This window comes from Bubalus bubalis, chromosome 21, assembly GCF_019923935.1.
Source record: "Bubalus bubalis isolate 160015118507 breed Murrah chromosome 21, NDDB_SH_1, whole genome shotgun sequence".
In the NCBI taxonomy this organism is placed as follows: domain Eukaryota; kingdom Metazoa; phylum Chordata; class Mammalia; order Artiodactyla; family Bovidae; genus Bubalus; species Bubalus bubalis.
Window position 1 is genome coordinate 42,835,735 of NC_059177.1, and position 24,577 is coordinate 42,860,311.

At 43.6% G+C, this 24,577-nt stretch overlaps 1 protein-coding gene across 5 annotated transcripts in view; it reads right to left on the reverse strand.

Moving 5' to 3' along the window:
- The window catches only part of KCTD6 (potassium channel tetramerization domain containing 6), a 48,720-nt gene extending 24,220 nt beyond the window's left edge, over positions 1-24,500 (reverse strand). For 2 of the 5 annotated variants that reach the window (XM_006041362.4, XM_006041358.4), the window contains exons 1-3: positions 24,338-24,500; positions 22,271-22,467; positions 15,238-15,320 (exon numbers count right to left, since the gene is read on the reverse strand). In XM_006041362.4, coding sequence (XP_006041424.1) covers positions 15,238-15,293 — 56 coding nt within the window. In that variant the 5' untranslated portion in view covers positions 15,294-15,320; positions 22,271-22,467; positions 24,338-24,500. The remainder of the gene's footprint in view (positions 1-15,237; positions 15,321-22,270; positions 22,468-24,337) is intronic. The other 3 variants (XM_006041363.4, XM_025272706.3, XM_025272708.3) reach the window with 2 other exon arrangements.
- Between the last annotated feature and the right edge of the window lie 77 nt (positions 24,501-24,577).

Consider the following 24,577-nt stretch of genomic DNA (forward strand, 5'->3'; position numbering starts at 1 on the left):
TATGGTGAACACTGAGGAAAACCACAGGATACTGGCCCCAGATAGCTGAGGTGCAGCTGAAAGGGATGATTTCAGTGAGCCCAGACACTTGCATCTTTCCACACACAGAGAAGCACTAAATTCCTTAATTTGAGGTATCTGGTTTTCTTTAATTCACAAAAATATTTTTGATATTTAGACTACCTGCCCTTTGTTGCAAATTTCTATATAATCCGACAGCCCCACCCCTCCCAGCCAGTGCCCTCTGGGTTATTTGACATGCTGTCTCCCAGGCTTGAAGTACTAAAAATTCCTACTGGATAAAACATAACTCTCAACTTTCAGATCGTGACTACTCATATTTTTAAGTCAACATGGGTGAAGCCAACAAGTCCTGTGACTAATGACAACCATGTGACTAAGGACCCAGAGCCAGAGTTCTCCCTCTCCCCCTTGGTTAAACCCCCAGGACCGAGAGACACTCAGCATGTATGTACTGCCGAGGAGAGGGTGGATGTGACCAGGACAGACTGCCGTTAGAGGCTTGACACCAGCTTAGCAGGACAGAGACCTGCACTCAGAGTGCAGTTCTAGGAAAGCAAGCCTTATTTCTTGCCCACCTGAGTTGCAGGCTGAGATGCATACCAGCTACGGCAAGAAGATTTCAAGAGTTGCTTGTTCTCAACAGACTGAGGTGAATGAATACAAGGTCTACAGACTCCAGCAAGGAAGCGAAATGAGGGCAAAAAGTAGCCACCACTACAGGCCTAGCGCCTGGAGGACAGCAGCCCTTTAGTCTGGGATTTTAGGCACAAACACAGAAGCAAATGAGTGAAGGAGGAACAAAGAAACACACCGGGCAGAAAAGAGCCAGTATTCATAGCCTTTCACACCCAACTCTTAATAAATCCCGAGATTTGGGTTTGCAGCTAGGGTTTAGCAATTAAAACCGTGTTGCAACACCTTTCTGGTTTGAAGTGGAGAAAGCATAAGGCCTGTGAATTTGAGGACTTGACACCACAGCCTTCTGTGCAAACATCTGACTCACTCTGCCCCTCCAGGGAGGGAAGAAGCCAGCTCAGGTTTCACTGTTAGCCCCCAAACCCCACTGTGAATGTCAGTTCTTTCCCAGAAGCAAACTGAACTACCAAATCTGTTTAAATCAGTGCTGACAACCCAAACCCAAGTTTATGAAGCTGCAGGCCACAGAGGAGGCCTTCTGTTCCAGGACTGCACCATGAGGGGTGAGGAGCCCTGATTCAAATGAACCAGAGCTAGATTTCGCTGTTTTCATCGCTTTAACATTTACATTCTGAGAGCCTAGGGAAATGGATCTTAGAGACACGGAACATTAACCTTTGCTATAGCAAAGTCATGCCCGTCTTCACACGCCTCAAAAAAAAAAAAAAAATGGTACTCCTTATCTCCATTCTAGCCTCCAGCCTTCTGGAAAGGTCAGAGCATGGGAGGAGTCCTGACAGCAGTGAAATCTCAGGAAATCTTGGGCTTACAGGGACGGCAGCGACCATCTAAGTCCACTGACATTTTATGCATGAGTAAACTCAGGCTGAGGAGAGCTTAGAATACTTTTGCAAAGTCACATTGCTGGATGGCTGAGGAACAGTGACTGGAGTCAATGTTACCTTACTCTGTCTCTTCATTTACCATAATGAACATCTTTTGGTTACTATTTGGGGGCCTCTGTGATTATACAATGGAAGTGAGAAATAGATTTAAGGGCCTAGATCTGATAGATAGAGTGCCTGATGAGCTATGGAATGAGGTTCGTGACATTGTACAGGAGACAGGGATCAAGACCACTCCCATAGAAAAGAAATGCAAAAAAGCAAAATGGCTGTCTGGGGAGGCCTTACAAATAGCTGTGAAAAGAAGAGAAGCAAAAAGCAAAGGAGAAAAGGAAAGATATAAACATCTGAATGCAGAGTTCCAAACAATAGCAAGAAGAGATAAGAAAGCCTTCTTCAGCGATCAATGCAAAGAAATAGAGGAAAACAACAGAATGGGAAAGACTAGGGATCTCTTCAAGAAAATCAGAGATACCAAAGGAATATTTCATGCAAAAATGAGCTCAATAAAGGACAGAAATGGTATGGACCTAACAGAAGCAGGAGATATTAAGAAGAGATGGCAAGAATACACAGAAGAACCGTACAAAAAAGATCTTCACGACCCAGATAATCACGATGGTGTGATCACTCACCTAGAGCCAGACATCCTGGAATGTGAAGTCAAGTGGGCCTTAGAAAGCATCACTACAAACAAAGCTAGTGGAGGTGATGGAATTCCAGTTGAGCTATTCCAAATCCTGAAAGATGATGCTGTGAAAGTGCTGTACTCAATACACCAGCAAATTTGGAAAACTCAGCAGTGGCCACAGGACTGGAAAAGCCAGTTTTCATTCCAATCCCAAAGAAAGGCAATGCCAAAGAATGCTCAAACTACCGCACAATTGCACTCATCTCACACGCTAGTAAAGTAATGCTCAAAACTCTCCAAGCCAGGCTTCAGCAATATGTGAACCGTGAACTTCCTGATGTTCAAGCTGGTTTTAGAAAAGGCAGAGGAACCAGAGATCAAATTGCCAACATTCGCTGGATCATGGAAAAAGCAAGAGAGTTCCAGAAAAACATCTATTTCTGTTTTATTGACTATGCCAAAGCCTTTGACTGTGTGGATCACAATAAACTGTGGAAAATTCTGAAAGAGATGGGAATACCAGACCACCTGACCTGCCTCTTGAGAAACCTGTATGCAGGTCAGGAAGCCACAGTTAGAACTGGACATGGAACAACAGACTGGTTCCAAATAGGAAAAGGATTTCGTCAAGGCTGTATATTGCCACCCTGTTTATTTAACTTCTATGCAGAGTACATCATGAGAAACGCTGGACTGGAAGAAACACAAGCTGGAATCAAGATTGCCGGGAGAAATATCAATAACCTCAGATATGCAGATGACACCACCCTTATGGCAGAAAGTGAAGAGGAATTCAAAAGCCTCTTGATGAAAGTGAAAGTGGAGAGTGAAAAAGTTGGCTTAAGCTCAACATTCAGAAAATGAAGATCATGGCATCCGGTCCCACCACTTCATGGGAAATAGATGGGGAAACAGTGGAAACAGTGTCAGACTTTATTTTTCTGGGCTCCAAAATCACTACAGATGGTGACTGCAGCCATGAAATTAAAAGACGCTTACTCCTTGGAAGGAAAGCTATGACCAACCTAGATAACATATTGAAAAGCAGAGACATTATTTTGCCAACAAAGGTTCGTCTAGTCAAGACTATGGTTTTTCCAGTGGTCATGTATGGATGTGAGAGTTGGACTGTGAAGAAGGCTGAGCGCAGAAGAATTGATGCTTTTGAACTGTGGTGTTGGAGAAGACTCTTGAGAGTCCCTTGGACTGCAAAGAGATCTAACCAGTCCATTCTGAAGGAGACCAGCCCTGGGATTTCTTTGGAAGGAATGATGCTAAAGCTGAAACTCCAGTACTTTGGCCACCTCATGCCAAGAGTTGATTCATTGGAAAAGACCCTAATGCTGGGAGGGATTGGGGGCAAGAGGAGAAGGGGACGACAGAGGATGAGATGGCTGGATGGCATCACTGACTCGATGGACATGAGTCTCAGTGAACTCCGGGAGTTGGTGATGGACAGGGAGGCCTGGCGTGCTGCGATTCATGGGGTCGCAAAGAGTCGGACACGACTGAGTGACTGATCTGATCTGATCTGATCTGTGGTTGTGTGGGTCACAGACAGGAACAAGGCCCCAGTTTACCATATGGAAGTCAGAGAGGCCCCCTATCCCTCTCCCCACTTCCTGGAAGCAGAGGTGTAGCTTAAGACTCATCCAAGAGGACACTTCCATGCAGCCCTACCAACAGTAGCCAGCCCGCCTATGGCCATTATGTTGGTTCCGGCCTAGGAACAGAGTACTCTGGCCAGAGCTACATGTCCTAGTGACCAGCTTGCTCAGTAACCAAGTGCATAATGAACAGTTTGCCTCAAAGTCAAATACTCTTGTCAGTATTCATTCAGCTGTCATCTGCTGCTGCTGCTTTTTTTTTTTTCCTGGCAACTTTTGGACATCTTTACAAATTAAAAAAATTAATTTCCTCTAAGGATTTTTTCCCCCTGTTAAATTTTGTATTCTGATTAATTATTTATGAATGTGTTGCTTTTTATGAACAATGAAACTGTTCTTTACTGTTGTAGGAGGCTTTTGATAATATATGAACCTTTGAACACACTGTTAGGGACTTTTTTGCAAGTGTGAATAACAACACTTTTTTCTAAGCTATATGTTTACAGTAAGAGACTTTTACTGAACTTGACATAAGATATTAAATTCAGAATAATTCTAAGTGTTAAGCACAAAATGGAGTGACCTTGGTCAGCAATTGATCTGACTTTAGCAATGGGATGAAACCAGCATACCTCCTAACAATTAATGGTAATTAATGGCTGACTACAATGAACGAGTCTATACTAGACCTGATGTGTAATACTGGGTTCATATTCCATTCAGATCCATACACAAGTATTGAGTTTAACTACAATAATGAAACAACTAACGTTTGTCAACTACATGTCAAAGGCTGGGCTGAACACTGTAGTTTTGTTCTCTTTTAGTTCTGCTCCCTGAGGACAAGGGCCCATCTTTGTTCACCACTGTGTCCTCAGCCAGCCCATGGTAGGTGCCCTGTTACTACCTGCAGGACAACCAAATGGCCCTGCTAGTAGGTACTGTTATAATCTATCACCTCAACTGTACGGGGGAGCAAATTCAGGTTCAGCTGTTACTACTTGTCCAAGGATATCAGGAAGGGCAGCATGACCTGGAGCCTGCATTCTTGACACGAGGAAGTGCGTGACCTGACATCTGGGCCCTAACAACTAAAGCCTGGAGGGTAGGGGTCAGGGTGGACAGACACATTCATGCTGTTTAGTGCTGGGGACCTGGTGAGCAGGTTAAGTACAGAAGCCCCTGGGAGGAGGTGGTTCTGAAATGACTCCTGAAATGAAAGGTGTCTGAATGACTATTCTCGGAGGTAGAAGATTCCACAATGAGACCAAGCTTCCTAGGGAGCCTTGGGACAGAATACAAGCAGGGGTCAGAGGTCAGGGGCACACCCCAGTGGCCTGTGCAATGTGCTGTGGCTTTCCAACCAAAGGTTAGCTTGATGGTGAGGGAAGAATCATTCTGAAAACCCAGGATGATAAACACGAGGCCTTGTGGACTAACAAAGAGATTAGTCCTGAGCTCTCTTTTCTTCTCCATCTAATGTATATTAATTTTCTCTAGAAATTAAAAATATCTCAGAGTGTCACGTGGCTTTGGCCTCGTGCCGTTGTGCTAACACTAGTCAATAGCATTTTGTATGAAAAGAAAACTGTGGATGGGAATGTGAAATGGTACAGCACTCTGGAAAATAATTTGGCAGCTTCTAAAAAGCTAGGCATACACTTATCCTACAACCCAGCGATTGCAATCCTGGGCATCTATCCCAACGAAATGAAAACTTATGTTCACACAAAAACCTGTGCAGGATTGTTCAGAGTAGCTTGCTCTGCAATAGTCCCAAACTGGAAACAACCAAAAAATGTCCTACAATAGGTGAATGATTAAACAAACCACATGTGGTACATCCTGACCATGGAATTATATTCAACAATAAAAATGAACAAGCTAGTGATACAGGCAATAACTTGGATGGATTTCAAGGGCTTTATGCTAAGTGGGAAAAAAACAAAATTTCATGCTGCATGATTCCACTTATATAACATTCTCAAACTGACAAAACTCTTGGGACTTCCCTGGTGGTCCAGAGGCAAGACTCTGTGCTCCTAGTGCAGGGGGCCCAGGTTCGGTCCCTGGTTAGGGAACTCGATCCCACGTGCCACAGGTAAAAAGTTCCCACATGCCACAACGAAGATCCAGCACAGCCAAATAAATGAACATTTTTTATAAATAAATAAAAATTTTAAGCTATGTACTCACTATTATACTACTGTTCATTTTTATACAGATTTGGAGATAATGTGATGCAATCTTGTCTCCCTAAGTTACATAACAACCAGACATAGAATAAGGCTAGTATTAATTCACAGACACCTTCCAACCCCAGAGTTTCATAAAGGAGGTCTAATGAAGATCCCCTGGAGAAGGGAAAGGCTACCCACCCCAGTGTTCTGGCCTGGAGAATTCCACGGACTGTATAGTCCATGTGGTCCCAAAGAGTGGGACACGACTGAGCGACTTTCACTTCACTTCAACGTATTAAACACAATGGCTTTCCTTTGGTCAAAAAAGAATTTTTTAACTCTAGTCAAGTAATCGACATCAAAATGTCCAGGATGCTATGAAGTGCTTCTTGGGCCTGGAAATGGAGAGTTTTATCCATCCTGTGAAAGTTCATGGTACAGCAAGCATGTGGGTGAGGCTTTCTGAGCAACCTTTCCCTTTGCTGCTGCAAAACCAAAATGTGGGCTCAGAGTCTGAGCTTTGCTTCCCACAACAAATGTGGCTAAGGCCCGAGAACAGAAGTATTTATACTTTTAGAGGACCCCTTCTTCGTGAGTCACGTGGCAGCAGCCCTGAGAAGGTCCTTTCTGAACCTGCTGCAGCTTGCTGCTGCCAGTCAAGAGGAGAGGGTGCCCTCTACAGGTGAAACTGGGGAACAAAACCGTCTCCGACCCCTGGGAAAGGGTCTGTGGGAATTCACCTGCATGGCCTTTTCTAGGCAGCACCCTTATAAGCTTCCAAGACCTAATGTCTATCAACGCAATACCAGACATAATCTAAGTGTGTGTGAACACACTCATAAAATTCGCATTATCTCTCCAAGGAGAAGCAGGAAATTAGTAGCAGTGCTTGTCTCCTGCAAGGGAAATGTCATAAGAGAGATGGGGATGGGGGGAAATTCACTTTCCTTATCCCCACATTTGGGGTGAAAAAGTTTCAAACATACAGAAAAGTTGAAAGAATAGTATAATAGTATAACGACCATCCTGACCACTTAGATTCCACAACTGTTACCATTTACCGTATTTGTTTTATCTCTACTATTAATTTACCAGAATTATTCAATTAGAGACTCACAGCAAAAATCTTTATGCCCTTTGAATTCTGTATAGAGTATATCATCGATAGAAATAAATATATTAGTAATAACAACCACCTTTGAGAGAAGTTGTGAGGGAACACTACATTAAATAAGATATACAGTATGTAAATACCTGCCATAGTGCCAAGCACAGAGCACCCACTCAATAAATAAATGCTAATTACAGTCATTCTTGGGCTTCCCTGGTTGCTTAGTGGTGAAGACTCTGCCTGCCAAGCAGGAGACGCGAGCTCAATCCCTGTGTCGGGAAGATCCCCTGGAGAAGAGAATGGCAACCAACTCCAGGATTTTCACCTGGGAAATCCCATGGACAGAGGAGCCTGGCAGGCTACTGTTTGTGGGGTTGCAAAGAGTCAGACATGACTTAGGGAGTAAACAGCAGCAACAGCATAATCATTCTTATATTGCCCTTCTGTTACTCTTAGATTCCATAGTCAACTCATCGCCTTTGCTCAGCCCGAAGCGAGCAGCACAGACAGGACACGGCTGTCATGGAGCAAACGACAGGGCTCTAAAAAGCTCAGTGACTCCAACCTGTCCAGGCATCAAGAGCCCCCAGAAGGGCCTGGCATCTGGGCCTTTTCCCAGTGTAGCCTTTTCCCCACTTTTCCAAACTCTCAGCTCCTGAAAGGCTCTTGACAGGTGCAGAGCAGAAGGGTCATCATACTTTGTAGGAAAGTGACAAAGCCTACAGACCACCCTGTTAGAGGCAGGCCGCAGAGCAGGGAGGAGGCAGGGGTTGGCCATGACACTAGACCCTCTGGGCTGCTCTGGGAAAATCTCTCCATGACTATAGATATTCACCTCTTCCCACAGACCATCTTGTAATGAGTTTTCACTGTTTTCTGATCTCAAAAAAAGTGCAGTAAATATAAAATACAACTCAGTATGTAGTAAAAAAAAAACAAACATGCTATCTAGATTTCTGCTGCTGCTGCTGCTAAGTCGCTTCAGTCGTGTCCGACTCTGTGCGACCCCATAGACAGTGGCCCACCAGGCTCCCCCTCCCTGGGATTCTCCAGGCAAGAACACTGGAGTGGGTTGCCATTGCCTTCGCCAATGCAGGAAAGTGAAAAGTGAAAGTGAAGTCGCTGAGTCTTGTCGGACTCTTAGCGACCCCATGGACTGCGGCCCACCAGGCTCCTCCATCCATGGGATTTTCCAGGCAAGAGTACTGGAGTGGGGTGCTATTGCCTTCTCCGGAATATGCTATCTAGGTTGGTCATAACTTTCCTTCCAAGGAGTAAGCGTCTTTTAATTTCATGGCTGCAGTCACCATCTATAGTGATTTTGGAGCCCAGAAAAATAAAGTCTGACACTGTTTCCACTGTTTCCCCATCTATTTCCCATGAAGTGGTGGGACTGGATGCCATGATCTTCGTTTTCTGAATGTTGAGCTTTAAGCCAACTTTTTCACTCTCCAGTTTCACTTTCATCAAGAGGCTATCAGATAATATATATACATAAATGAAAGTCACTCAGTTGTGTGCCGGGAGCCGGCATATTGCATATTGAGTGCATATTGCATAGTGAGTGCAGCACTTTCCACAGTATCATCTTTCAGGATCTGGAATAGCTCAACTAGAATTCTATCACTGCTGGGAGCCAGCGTGAGGCACTCCGCCCGTGGCAAAGGTCATGAGGAAGGAGGCTCGGCATATGCAAAGGTGGGATCGAGCCTCAGGAGTCCCCCTGGAAATTCTCGAGCATCTACCCCCAAAACCAGAGTCTGCCTACTTTCTGCTTTGTGCTCTCACCTGTACCTCTGACTTTACTGGGGGCTGTCCCCCACTACCTCTCTCTGAAAAGAGAGTTAGCTTACAGCTCCAGTTAATAATTCCTGGGTGTGACAGTGTTTAACCTACAAACTCCTTTGGAAATCCTCTAGCCTGCCTGAATAGGTTTTTCCGGCCACATGTGATTGTTCAGAGCCTCCCAACTGTGAGAGGCAGGAGATGTTCTAAACTGTCTAAACACAGATTCCTTTGAGTAGTTAAAAGATTGATTAGAAATTGTATTGGTGAAGGGTTTTTCACTTGTTGGGCCAATGTTTGCTGCTAAGTCTCCATACTCCTTACCTACTGTGTCCTTGGCAGTGTATTGATTGATATAATGGGTGTATAGAAATGTAAAATGAAGCTTTGTCCAATGCTTTTTTGGAGGCTGGTGCCTGACTTTGGAATAATCACCTTTAGAGAAAAATAAGTTTCTTAAAATGTTAACAGGCCTCCGGGCCAGAAGATGATGTAATTCACCTGAACTTTTGCATATGATAAGTTTGAAAGCCTGGCTTCGATTAGGACCAGGAACTGCTGTCCTTGCATGACTCCACCCCTTCCCCCATTATCCTCTATGCACAACTTAAGGTATAAAAACTACTTTGGAAAATAAAGTGCGGGCCTTGTTCACTGAAACTTGGTGTCCCCATGTCGCTCTCTCTTTCAAATTCTGGCTGAGTCTCCATCTGGAGCGCGGAACCCACCATGCTTGCTAATTATGCCTGGGCTTCTAAGATCCGACCGGGGAGGCCTCAGTGTCTCCTCTCCTTTGGGAGAACGGAAGGACGCCTGCGGCCTACGTAAGTGGTGCAAACTTCTTGTCTTGAAGTTTTATTGGTCTCCCGCGTAAACCAAGCTACTCAGCCTCTCTTCTCCACTGAATTTTCCTACTGAGCTATCCTCATTCTATTACTCTTTATATCTTTAATTAATATCTAATTGAAGCTATCGTATCCTTACCCTCGCCGACGCCGTCCCCGCTTCGAATACCCTGGATCAGCCGGGGCTGGACCCCGGCAGTTGTGTCTGACTCTTTAGACCCCATGAACTGTAACCCGCCAGCCTCCTCCATGCATGAAATTCTCCAGGGAAAATACAATTCAGTATGTGGTAAAAACGAAGTAGAGATTCAATGCTAGCTAGGCCTCTCTTTTTCTCTACACACTTAAATGCAATATATGACACATTATGTTCCTTTATTTACATTATATACTGATTGATCAATTTATAGACCTACTGAGCATCTCTGACTATGTGGGTTTTTACCACATACTGAACTATATTTGGTCAGACTAACCCTTTTCCCCACTAAGGGAAACAAGCTGTAGATAAACCAGCTGAGTCACTACTTGCTCTGCTGGACATGACCAATATCTCTCTGAGGTCTCAGGCCTACAGATATTCGTGGGCCTGCCAGCTGCCCACGAACCCAGAGACGTCCTACAGTGCTGTAGAGAGAGAACTGGGGAACTCGCCTGCCCCTCAGTCTTAAACGGTAGGCACTACTATCTCCACTGCAATAAACTGAACGTATTGCACCCCCCCAAGAAAATACATACATTGAAATCTAATCCCCAATGTGATATATTTAGAGATGAAATCTTTGGGAGGTGATTAGCTCCCAAAGCAAAGCCCTCATAAATGGGATCAGTGCCCTTATTTTAAATAAAAGAAGACCCTGGAGAGCTGCCTCATGCCTTCTGCTATCGAAGACACTGATAAAATGGACAGCTATGAACCCGGATGCAGCGTCTCACCAGATACCACATCTGCTGACACCCTGATCTAGGACTTGCCAGTCTTCAGAAATTTGAAAAAAAAATTTCTGTTGTTTTATAAGTTACCATGTCTACCATATTTTGTTATAGTGGCCCAAGTAGACTCAAGACACTCATTTTACAGATGAGAGATGACGTACAGATGCCACAAGCAATGAGCTCAAGGTGAGTGGCAGCGCTGGGATGCCTGCTCCTGCCTGTGGACCTTTAATACCGATGTCAATGTAGAAACGTGTACTTATGAGTATCAGCAAAGCTGTAGGGGAAAAGCCACTTCAGATACTCTTTATTGGAATTTACATCTGGAAATCAACACAACAATACTGAACACAATTTACAATGCACAGTTCCGGTAGCTAAGGCTCCTTGCTCACAATGCAGGGAGCCTGGGTTCAACTCCTGGTCAGGGAACTGGATCCCATGTGCCGCAACTAAGATCTGGTGCAGCCAAGTAAGTAAATAAAATAAATAAATATATATACATATATCTTTTTTTTAAGAAAACTTAACACATATGCCAAAGTACATGGTGAGGATTCAAGGAAAGATAAACACACTCTGCCCTAGCTATCATACTAACTGCAACTACAGACCCTATCAACGTGGAGAGCAATGACCCAGGGATGGTGGAAAGCAAATGGTAGCAGGTGAACCAGAAAAAAGACCAGAATTCAAAAGTCCATAAAAGTCCATGGTGGGGAGTTCGGTTTTCTCCCTTCAGCATTGCCTGGCCTAAATTCAAAGGCACTTGCTCAAAACTCTGAAGTTTTCATCAGGTGCAGACAGAAAGAGTTCCAAGAGAAGCCCTCTCTTTCTGATCTGGGGGGGGTGGGGGCATCGGGAGACTATTCCATTCAATTTTGGTTTTCTTTTCTCTGTTTCCTGCCCTAGCCTGCATGCAATACCTTAGTGCTGGTGGCAGCAGTGGGTGGTCAGATGCTTAACACTCTGCTGCTGCTGCGTCACTTTAGTCGTGTCCGACCCTGTGTGACCCCATAGACGGCAGCCCACCAGGCTTCCCGTCCCTGGGATTCTCCAGGCAAGAACACTGGAGCAGGTTGCCATTTCCTTCTCCAATGCATGAAAGTGAAAAGTGAAAGTGAAATCTCTCAGTTGCGTCTGACTCTAGCGACCCCATGGACTGCAGCCTACTAGGCTCCTCCGTCCATGGGATTTTCTAGGCAAAAGTACTGGAGTGGGGTGCCATTGCCTTCTCCAGCTTAACACTCTAAGGGTGGGGGGAGGGCGGGAAATCTGTCTCTAAGCAGAGGAGCTGGGATTCCAAGAGCAGGGAGAGAATACCATTGCTGTTTCTCTTCTGTCCTCCTTGGTCCAGATGCAGAAACAGCAGTAAGCAGTGAACAACAGAGCAGACGAACTAAAGCCGCACTGTTATTGGCGGACTTGTATCCCCATCAAGTTCCTATACTGAAGTCATAACCCTCAGTATCACAGAATGTCACAGCAGTTGGAGATGGCCTTTAAAGAGGTAATGAAGGTACAATGAAGTCATTAGGGGAGGGCCTAATCCAACATGGTTCATGGCCTAATCCAACATGAACTATGGACAGAGGTTCGTGACATTGTACAGGAGACAGGGATCAAAACCATCCCCATGGAAAAGAAATGCAAAAAAGCAAAATGGCTGTCTGGGGAGGCCTTACAAATAGCTGTGAAAAGAAGAGAAGCAAAAAGCAAAGGAGAAAAGGAAAGATATAAACATCTGAATGCAGAGTTCCAAACAATAGCAAGGAGAGATAAGAAAGCCTTCCTCAGTGATCAGTGCAAAGAAATAGAGGAAAACAACAGAATGGGAAAGACTAGAGGTCTCTTCAAGAAATTACAGATACCAAGGGAACATTTCATGCAAAGATGGGCTCAATAAAGGACAGAAATGGGATGGACCTAACAGAAGCAGAAGATATTAAGAAGAGGTGGCAAGAATACACAGAAGAACCATACAAAAAAGATCTTCACGACCCAGATAATCACGATGGTGTGATCACTCACCTAGAGCCAGACATCCTGGAATGTGAAGTCAAGTGGGCCTTAGGAAGCATCACTACAAACAAAGCTAGTGGAGGTGATGGAATTCCAGTTGAGCTCTTTCAAATCCTGAAAGATGATGCTGTGAAAGTGCTGCACTCAATATGCCAGCAAATGTGGAAAACTCAGCAGTGGCCACAGGACTGGAAAAGGTTAGTTTTCATTCCAATCCCAAAGAAAGGCAATGCCAAAGAATGCTCAAACTACCGCACAATTGCACTCATCTCACACGCTAGTAAAGTAATGCTCAAAATTCTCCAAGCCAGGCTTCAGCAGTACATGAACTGTGAACTTCCACATGTTCAAGCTGGTTTTAGAAAAGGCAGAGGAACCAGAGATCAAATTGCCAACATCCACTCGATCGTCAAAAAAAGCAAGAGAGTTCCAGAAAATCATCTATTTCCGCTTTATTGACTATGCCAAAGCCTTTGACTGTGTGGATCACAATAAACTGTGGAAAATTCTGAAAGAGATGGGAATACCAGACCACCTGACCTGCCTCTTGAGAAACCTGTATGCAGGTCAGGAAGCAAAAGTTAGAACTGAACATGGAACAACAGACTGGTTCCAAATAGGAAAAGGAGTACATCAAGGCTGTATATTGTCACCCTGCTTATTTAATTTCTATGCAGAGTACATCATGAGAAACGCTGGGCTGGAAGAAGCACAAGCTGGAATCAAGATTGCCGGGAGAAATATCAATAACCTCAGATATGCAGATGACACCACCCTTATGGCAGAAAGTGAAGAGGAACTCAAAAGCCTCTTGATGAAAGTGAAAGTGGAGAGTGAAAAAGTTGGCTTAAAGCTCAACATTCAGAAAACAAAGATCATGGCATCTGGTCCCATCACTTCATGGCAAATAGATGGGGAAAGAGTGGAAACAGTGTCAGACTTTATTTTGGGGGGCTCTAAAATCACTGCAGATGGTGACTGCAGCCATGAAATTAAAAGACGCTTACTCCTTGGAAGAAAAGTTATGAACAACCCAGATAGCATGTTGAAAAGCAGAGACATTACTTTGCCAACAAAGGTTCGTCTAGTCAAGGCTATGGTTTTTCCAGTGGTCATGTATGGATGTGAGAGTTGGACTGTGAAGAAAGCTGAGCGCCAAAGAATTGATGCTTTTGAACTGTGGTGTTGGAGAAGACTCTTGAGAGTCCCTTGGACTGCAAGGAGATCCAACCAGTCCATTCTGAAGGAGATCAGCCCTGGGATTTCTTTGGAAGGAATGATGCTAAAGCTGAAACTCCAGTACTTTGGCCACCTCATGCGAAGAGTTGACTCACTGGAAAAGACTCTGATGCTGGGAGGGATTGGGGTCAGGAGGAGAAGGGGACGACAGAGGATGAGATGGCTGGATGGCATCACTGACTCGCTGGACGTGAGTCTGAGTGAACTCCGGGAGTTGGTGATGGACAGGGAGGCCTGGCGTGCTGCGATTCATGGGGTCGCAAAGAGTCGGACACAACTGAGCGACTGAACTGAACTGAAGTAAGCCCTTGAGCCACAATCACTGAGCCTGCACTCATGCTCTGCAGCAAGACAAGCCAATGCGACGAGAAGCCCGCGTGTAGCAACAAAGACCCAGTGCAGCCAAAAAGAAGGAAATAATAAAAATGTTTTTAAAAATTTGGAACTTTAAAAACTGAGCTGACTTTGGAACCACAGCCCACAGCAGGCAGGTGGAAATCCAAATCATCTGATTACCTGCAAAAATGTAAAATATGAATATTCTCTAGCCAGACTGACAAACAAATAAGGAAGAGAGACACAGGTTACCAATTTCAGGAATGAAAAGGAGGATATCACTACAAACCCTACAGAACATAAAAGTGAATTTTGTGAACACATTAACATATATAAATTCGGCAACCTTCATCAACTGGACTTGGTCCTTGAAAAATAACAGCATCTAACATTTACCCAAGAATAAATAGATAGCCTGAATAACTCTGTATCATTAGAGAAACAGATTTTGTAGTCAAAAGCTCCATGAGAAAGAAATCTCTGGACAGTTTCAAATATAAATTCTACCAAACATTTAAGGAAGAAATAAAACCAATTCTATACAACCTCCTTCAGAAAGCAGAAGAGGAGGGAACACTTCCCAACTCCATGTGAGGCAGGCCACCATGACACTGATACCAAAATCAGACAACACAAGAAATCTTCCATAAACATACACATAAAATTCCACAAAAGACTAGCAAATCAAAAGCCAGCAATATATATGCGTGCGCATGTGTGTCTTTACGTATATCTCACCATGACCCAGTACGGTGTATACCAGTAATGCAACATTGCTGTAATCAACATAATCCACAATGTTAACAAACTAAGGAAGAAAAATCAAATGATTATATATTAGTAAATTGATGCAGAGAAAATATTTGACAAAAATGCAATGGCCATTCATGATTAAAGGACTCAGCAACTGAGAAACAGAGGGAACTTCCTTGGCCTGAATAAGCATCCATACAAAAACGTTAAACAAACGTCACACTTACTGGTCAAAGAGTGAATGCTTTTCCTCTAATATGGGGAACAAGGTGAAGATGTCCATTCTCACCACTCCTATTCAACATGGGTACTAGAATGGCAGCAAAAAAGGGAAGAAAAAGAAACAAAAGGCAAAATTTAGAAAGATAGAAAAAAATTGTCTCTTTCACAAACGTAATTGTCTAAGCAGACAATCCCATGCAACATACAAAACAAGCTTCTTCCGGAAACAACAAATGAGTTTAGCCAAGTTGCAGAATATCACGTCCACACCTGAAAATCAACCGCATTTCTACATACTAGGAGTAAACTACCAAAAACCTAAAAATATAAAGTTTTTAAAATTTGTTCATTTTTAGCTGTGCTGGGCCTTGATTGCTGCATGCAGGATTTCTCTAGTTGTGGCAAGCAGGGGCTACTCTAGTCTCGAACTGCATCGTGGTGGGTTCTCTTGTGCAGAGCATGGGCTCCAGGGCGCACAGCCTTCAGAAGTTGCAGTGCCTGGGCTCACAGCTGTGGCGCTCGGGCTCAGTTACCCAGAAGCATGCGGCATTTTTCCAGATAGGGGACTGAACCCGCATCCCCTGCATTGGCAGGCAGATTCTCAACCACTGAGCCACCAGGAAAGTTCCTAGGAACCAAAATTATTAAAAATAACATTTACAATGGCCTAAAAAGGACAGAAATAAAGTATGTGTAAGATGTGCATGCTGAAAACTACAAAAGGCTGATAAAAAAAATCAAAGACTGAAATAAATAGGATACTAGCTCTTTTTAAAATGTTCTACAGATTCAGCACTATTCCAATAAAAATTCTATCAACATTTTTTTTGGTAGCTTCAGATAAGCTGATTGTTAAAAAAACAACTTTGAAAAAGAAATGTTGGAACACTCACATTACTTGATTTTAAAAATTACCTCACAGCAGGAGTAACTAAGACAGTGTAAGACTGAAAGGGGGATAAACACAGAGACCAATGGGACAGAAGAGTCCCACTTCACCACTCAAAACAACGGTCAGGATCCTTGGACTCTTTAATCAACAGAAATAGATAAGAGGCCAGACAAGGAATTTGGGTAAAGCTTTATGGGGACTCGGGCCACAGCACAAGGGACTGACAACAAGTGACTGGTGCTCTTGCTCGTCCCCCCTCCCCAAGGGAGAATTGTGAGGTGGCTCCTTAAATGGCGCAAAGATAGAGGGGGGTGGTTAAGGGATTCTGCCCACACCCTTGGAGGTACTGTGTGCAGGGATCACGCATGGTACCCTGCTTTCGTTCCCGGCACCGCAGAAGTGGCAGTTGTCTTTAGCTGCCAAGTTGTATCTGACTCTTTAGCAACCCCATGCACAATAGCCCGCCAGGCTCCTCTGGCCATGGGATTTTCCAGTTAAGAATACAGAAACGGGTTGTGTTTTGGTCTTTTTGTATCTCACTGTTCATATTTTGCCCCAGCTGCACACGCATGCAGTTACTTTTAGTTGGTTGTAATTTCTTTTCATATTGCCCATGGGGTTCTCTAGGCAGGAATACTTGAGTGGGTTGCCGTTTCCTCGTCCAGTGGAGCACCTTTTCTCAACTTTTCACTATGCCCCGTCCATCTTAGGTGGCCCTGCACAGCATAACTCATAGTTTCACTGAGTAGCACAGTGGCCTTCACTACGACAAGGCTGTGACCCATGAAAGGGAAAAGATATGACATTGGAAGATGAGCCCTCCCAGATCGGAAGGTGTCCAATATGCTATTGAGGAAGAGCAGAGGCAAATATTAATAGCTCTAGAAAGAATACAACAGCTTGGCCAAAGTGGAAATGATGCTCAATTGTAGATGTGTCAGGCTTTCCTGGTGGCTAAGACAATGAAGAATCTGCCTGCAACGCAGGAGACCCGGGTTCAATCCCTAGGTCAGGAAGAGCCACTGAGAAGGCAATCCACTCCAGTATTCTTGCCGGGAGAATACCATGGACAGAGGAGTCTGGCAGGCTACAGTCCATAGGATCACAAAGAGAAGGACACGACTAAACGACTAACACTTCTACTTTCTGGTGGTGAAAGTAAAATCTGATGCTGTAAAGAACAATATTGCATAGGACCCTGCAATGTTACGTCCATGAATCAAGGTAAATTGGATGTGGTCAAACAGGAGATGGCAAGAGTGAACAGTGACATCTTAGGAATCAGTGAACTAATATGGACAAGAATGTTTAAATTTAATTCAAGATGACCATTATAATCTACTACCGTGGGCAAGAATCCCTTAAAGAAATGGAGTAGCCCTCACAGTCAACAAGAGAGTCTGAAAGGCAGTATTTGGGTGCAATTTCAAAAATGACAGAATGATCTCAGCTCATTTACAAGGCAAACCATTCAATGTCACAGTAAACAAAAGTCTATGCCCCAAACACTGATGCCAAAGAAGCTGAAGTCAAATGGTTCTGTGAAGATCTACAAGGCCTTCTAGAACTAACACCAAAGAAAGATGTCCTTTTCATTATAGGGGATTGGAATGCAAAGTAAAAAGTCAAGAGATACCTGGAGTAACAGGCAAGTTTGGCCTTGGAGTACAAAATGAAGCATGACAAAGGCTAACAGAGAGTTTTGTCAAGAGAACACGCTGGTCATAGCAAACACCCTCTTCCAACAAAACAAGAGACGACTCTACACATGGACATCACCAGATGGTCAATACTAAAATCAGACTGATTATATTCTTTGCAGCCAAAGATGAAGAAGCTCTATAAGGTCAGTAAAAATAAGACCTAGAGCTGACTGTAGCTCAGATCATGAGTTCCTTATTGCAGAATTTAGGCTTAAATTGAAGAAAGTAGAGAAAACCACTAGGCTATTCAGGTATGACCTAAATCAAATCCTTTAACATTATATAGTGGGGAGGTAACAAATGGATTCAAGAGATTAGATATGGTAGACAGAGTGCCTGAAGAACCATGGAAAGAGGTTTGTAATATTGTACCCGAGGCAGTGGCCAAAACCAACCCAAATAAAAAGAAATGCAAGAAAACAAAGTGATTGTCTGAGGAGACTTTACAAATAGCTGAAGAAAGAAGAGAAACAAAAAGCAAGGGAGAAAGGTAAAAATATATCCAACTGAATGCAGAGTTCCAGAGATTAGCAAGAAGAGATAAGAAAGCCTTCTTAAGTGAACAATGCAAAGAATTACAAGAAGACAACGGAATGGGTAAGACTAGATATCTCTTCAAGAAAATTGGAGATATCAAGGGAACATTCCATGAAAGGATGTGTAAAGTAAAGGACAAAAATAGTAAGGATCTAACAGAAGCAGAAAAAGAGATTAAGAAGAGGTGGCAAGAATACACAGAAGAACTATACAAAAAAGTCTTAATGACCTAGATAACCAAGATGGGGAAACAATGGAAACAGTGAGACTATTTTTTTGGGTTCCAAAATCACTGCAGATGGTAACTGCAGCCATGAAATTAAAAGATGCTTGCTCCTTGGAAGAAAAGCTATGACCAACCTAGACAGCATATTAAAAAGCAGAGACATTACTTCGCCAACAAAGGTCCGTCTAGTCAAAGCTGTGGTTTTTCCAGTAGTCATGTATGGATGTGAGAGCTGGACTATAAAGAAGGCTGAAGGCCAAAGAATTGATGCTTTTGAACTGTGGTGTTGGAGAAGACTCTTGAGAGTCCCTTGGACTGCAAGGAGATCCAACCAGTCTATCCTAAAGGAAATCAGTCCTGAATATTCATTGGAAGGACTGATGCTGAAACTCCAATACTCTGGCCACCTGATGCAAAGAACTGACTCACCAGAAAAGACCCTGATACTGGGAAAAACTGAAGACGGGAGGAGAAGGGGATGACAGAGGGATGAGAGGATGAGATGGCTGGATGGCATCACTGACTCAATGGACAGGAGTTTGAGTAAGCTCCAGGAGTTGGTGATGGACAGGGAAGCCTGGAGTGCTGCAGTCCATGGGGTCGCAAAGAGTCAGACATGACTAAGCGACTGAACTGAACTGAACTGACTGAACCACGATGATGATGTCACTCACCTAGACGCAGACATCCTGGAATGTGAAGTCAAGTGGACCTTAGGAAGCATGAACAAAGCTAGTGGAGATGATGGAATTCCAACTGAGCTATTTAAAATCCTAAAAGATGATGCGGTTAAAGTGCTGCACTCAATATGTCAGCAAATTTGGAAAACTTATCAATGGCCACAGGACCAGAAAAGGTCAGTTTTCATTCCAATCCCAAAGAAAAGCAATGCCAAAAAATGTTCAAACTAGCGCACAACTGCACTCATTTTACATGGTAGCAAGGTAATACTCAAAATCCTCCAAGCTAGGCTTCAGTAGAACATCAACGAAGAACTTCCAGATGTACAAGCTGGGTTTTGAAGAGGCAAAGGAAACAGAGATCAAATTGCCAACATTCACTGGATCATAGAAAAAGCAAGGGAGTTCCAAAAAAACATCTACTTCTGCTTCACTGACTACACTAAAGTCTTTGACTGTGGGGATCACAACAAACTGAAAAATTCTTAGAGATGTGAGTACCAGACTACCTTTCCTGCCTCTTGAGAAACTTGTATGTGGGTCAAGAAGCAACAGTTTGAACTGAACATGGAACAATGGACAGGTTCAAAATTAGGAAAGGAGTACGTCAAGGCTGTACATTGTCACCCTGCTTATTTAATTTATATGCAGGATATATCATGTGAGATGCTGGATTTTAAAAGGTGTTCGGTATCATTAAATACTAGGGAAATGCAAATTAAAATCACAAGGGCCACCATTACACATTGATTAGAATGCCTAAATAAAAATTATTGATAATATCAAGTGCTGGGAAGGATCCCAGAGCAACTGTATTTCTCATACATTGCTGGAGGAAACCTAAAATGGTACAGCCACTCTGGAAAAAGTTTGGCAATTTTTTAAAAGTTAAACATACACTTAACAGGCAATCATACTTCTGGATACCCAAAGAAATGAAAATTTAAGTTCACATAAAAACCTGTAAATCAATGTTCACAGCAGCTATACTGGAAATAACTAAAAATGATCACAACTCAGAAGTCCTTCAGTGGATGAATGGATAAACCGACAAAGCCATACAGCTACTCAGCAATAAAAAAGAATGAAATGTTGATACACGGGTCCCCAGGGCATTAGGGTGAGTAAGTATAGTCAATCTCAAAGAATTACATATTGCATGATTACATGTAAAAAACCTTCCTGAAATAATAAACTAAAGTGGTTAAGAAGAGAACAGTGGAGTTAGGGGTGGGAGAAGGTGTCTACGTGCGTCTGCAGAGGGAGTTCCTCTACAGTGATGAAACGATTCTGTACTTTGATTGTGCTGGTGGCTACATAAATTTGTACAGATGATACAGTTTTGTAGTACTATTCACACACACGCACACACATAAGAATGCATATAAAAACAGGTGAAAGCAGAATAGAGTGTCTACCTAACTAGTATCATACCAATGTTAGTGTCTAGCTAACTAGTATTGTACCAATGTTAGTTTGTGTCTAGCTAACTAGTATTGTACCAATGTTCATTCTGGGTTTCAACAACAAGCTATAGTACATAAAATATTTTTGTTGTTGTTCAGTTGCTAAGTCATGTCCAGTTTTTTTGTGACCCCCATGGACTGTAGCCAGTCAGGCTCCTTTGTCCATGGCATTTCCCAGGCAAGACTGGAGTTGGTTGCTCGGTGGCTCAGCAGTGAAGAAACTGCCTGCAAAGCAGGAGATTTAGGTTCAATCCCTGGGTCAGGAAGATCCCCTGAAGAAGGAAATGCAACCCACTCCAGTATTCTTGCCTGGGAAATCCCATGGACCGATGAGCCTGGTAGGACTATAGTCCATGGGGTCACAAAAAAGTCAGACATGAATTAGTGACAGAACAATAACAACAAACAATATAAAATATTACCACTGAGCAAAGCTGGAAGGAAGGTACAGGAAAACTCTTGTACACTCTTCGTATTTTTCTACTTCTTGTGGGTCTTAAGATCTCCCAAAAGAAAAAGTTATGAGAATAAAAAGAGGAGTAAAGCACTAAGATTTAACATGAATGAATCAATTTCAGTAACATTTGCTAAGCTAAAGAAGCCAAACACAAGAGCACAAGGTATATAACAAATATAATTATATATATAAACAAATATAACTCCATTTGTTTCAAGTTCTAAAACAGGCCAATGGAAATATGATGATGGAAATCACATCAGTGGTTGCCTGTTGAATTGAGTGGAGAATTACTTAGAAGGAGACATGAGAGAACTTTCTGAGGTGGTAGAAATGTGCATTTTAATGTGTTTAAGTTATAGCTAAAAAGATGGAGGGAAAAATCTTTAATAAACCCTGATTGCAATGACCAAAATAATAATAATAATTGTGGAACCCTGTGGAGATTGAAACTTTGGATGAAGGACTTTCTGATGAGTGACAACCCAAAGATACTGGAGGACAAATGTTCCTGGAACTTTGGAAAGATTTAATTGCAAGAGTGAAGTGGTTAGCCAACTTACACTTTCCAATCCTTTTCTGTAAAATTCAGTGAACCTATGAATGTAGATTCTCTTTAAAAAGATTATGGATTTACACTTTAGCACTTCCAACTTTTGTGCTTTTTACTCCAAAACATAAAATTGTGCTGGGTTTTCCCAAACTGGCCATTTATAGAGTTTGAAAGGAATGTATATATACAGATAAAGATATTCAATGTGTCTGAACTGTTTGCAGTCATTATTTTAAAGGAAATTCTCACCTGAGGCCAGCTGAGTCCTCTGGAGTTGCTACTGCCGTTCTGACTCAAGTGGCCAGGCTAGCTACACAGTCTCAGGATTCCTGGCTTTTTAGGATCTCTGTGTAAATAAAGTCCAAGAATACTGTCCTCTGTCTACATCACAGTCCATATTTTTGGTTTCTCTTTAGGCCTTTCTTCCCTTACCTTAATACCTCCTTTTGCTTTGTAATTTTAATTCTGAAATCTTTTAGTGCTGGACGGTGGGAGAGGTGAGACAGGCAAGAGAACTGACTTACATTTTTGTTCTAAGCAGAACCCAGGAACCAGTGAGGGGTGATATCTCAAATTTGAGGCTATTCCCGAGGATGCTGTGTGGCTGCCAGAGAAGTACTGGTTTCCTGTCAAGGACTTGACAAGTAAAAACCGTTGCTTGCCATTCTGCTCTACAACAGTTGAGTTATTAGCCACTGCCACTGCTGACCATCAACATACCCTGAAAAGAATTCAGGACAAAGACTGAAAATGAGGCACTCCAAGCTCTGAGAAAACCTGGTAAAACAGGCCTTCAGATAATTTCAGGAGAAAAGCTTATGAACCCAATTTCTTGCATCTCACCATACCTGGAAAAGCACTAAAAATCATTAACTAAAATATCTACTCATGACTAGCAGTAACCTTCTACCCAGATGTGTGCCAGCCTGCATACCCTTCTCCAAATCACTATGCACTATCTGAGAGCAGTCTCCTGGGGTACAGTCCTCATTAAGTCCCCAAATAAAACAAAGCTCACAGCTCTCACGTTGTGTGTTTTTATTTCAGTCCACAGACTGAAAGGACTAAGCAATGGTGTCAGGTGAGGAAGACAGAACGTCTTGACTTCACATCTTAGAGACAAATTTTCCATTTTAAAGATGATGAAGCAAAAGCCCAGAGACTAAAAGCCATGCCCAAGCAGCTGTGTCCAAATTTCTCTCTCAGGCAATGGCACCCCACTCCAGTACTCTTGCCTGGAAAATCCCAGGGATGGAGGGGCCTGGTAGGCTGCAGTCCATGGGGTCGCTAGGAGTCGGATACGACTGAGCAACTTCACTTTCACTTTTCACTTTCATGCATTGGAGAAGGAAATGACAACCCACTCCAGTGTTCTTGCCTGGAGAATCCCAGGGACGGGGAGCCTGGTGGGCTGCCGTCTATGGGGTCGCACAGAGTGGGACACGACTGAAGCAACTTAGCAGCAGCAGCAGCAGCACTACCCAGCCTCTAGCTCCAGGCTCCAAACAGTCAACCTGAGTATGATCCAGTTGTCTAAATACAGCTTATTCAGAATAGTCTTACCTCTCACCTACATCTAGTCACCTCCCTTCCCCTACCCATCCAACAACAAAAACAAAGAAAACCCAAATCTTCCTCAACTCTTCCCCTTCCCTCATGGCAACCCTATTGATTCCAGTCCCAAACAGATCTTAAACCTGTCACTTCCTCTTCATGCTGAAGCTGTCCTCTATTCCAGTTCTCTCTACCAAAGACTCCCTGGGGTCTCCATGCTTCTGCCCTCTCCCCTCTCCTCTCACTCAACACTCAGCAACCAGATTCCTGTGACCTAGTCTCTCCCTGCTGCACTGGCTTCTCGGGGCCCTTAGAGTAAACCCAGATTCTCAGGTTGCAGACCATCGGCAGCTAGCAGACCTCACAGAAATTTCTGAAATGTCCTGGATAAGAGTGAGGACTGGGGGAGTCCCCAGAGGTCCTACCTGACCCGTTCCCCTCATCCCCAAGTCGAAATGAGACCAATGAGATAAAGCTTCCAGAGGCTTCCCTAGTCAGGTTATGTTCTGTCACTAGGCGTGTCCGACTCTTTGTGACCCCACGGACTGCAGCACAGCAAGCCTCCCTGTCCCTTACCATCTCCCAAAACTTTGCCCAAGCTCATGTCCATTGTATGGGTGACACCATCCAGCCATCTCATTCTTGGACGCCCTCTTCTCAGGTGATAGGCCCTCTCTAAATGCAGGTTATTGTAACTCCCTCCCAGGTAGGGACCCCAAATTCCGCTTTTCGAAGCAGTGGGGAAAGACTACCTTTTACAGTCAGGAGTCGTAAAGTCAAATTCTGGCTCCTTTAACCAACCCCTACTTCATTCACTCAACCCATCTGAGAAATAGAGCTAATAATACTAACACTAATTACCTGAAAGGGTTCCTATGAGAATAAAGTGAGCCATAAAGCACTTAACATAATGCCTGGCACACATGAAAGCTAGCTCCAGTTCACATTCTAAGGAACCAAAACACAGTGTTTCCAGGGTAACTTGTCAGACTGTAAATACCCAGTCACCAGATTATGTATAAAGTGCTGCTTCGTACCAAAGCGTTTCTGTGTCTGCAGTTTTCACGGCCTCGAGTTACGCTCCTCAGCGTCTGACTTTCGGTCCCCGCGTCCAAAATACCAACACTGAGAGACGCGCTCCGGGGCTGCACCCCGAGCGCCAGCAACCGCCTGCGCTCCCTAGTTGTTTTCCGGCCGCGGCAGACTGGGACAACCCACACGCCCATAGGCCCGCCCCCTCGGCCCATGACGCGCTGCGGGAGGCGGGGCACGCAGGC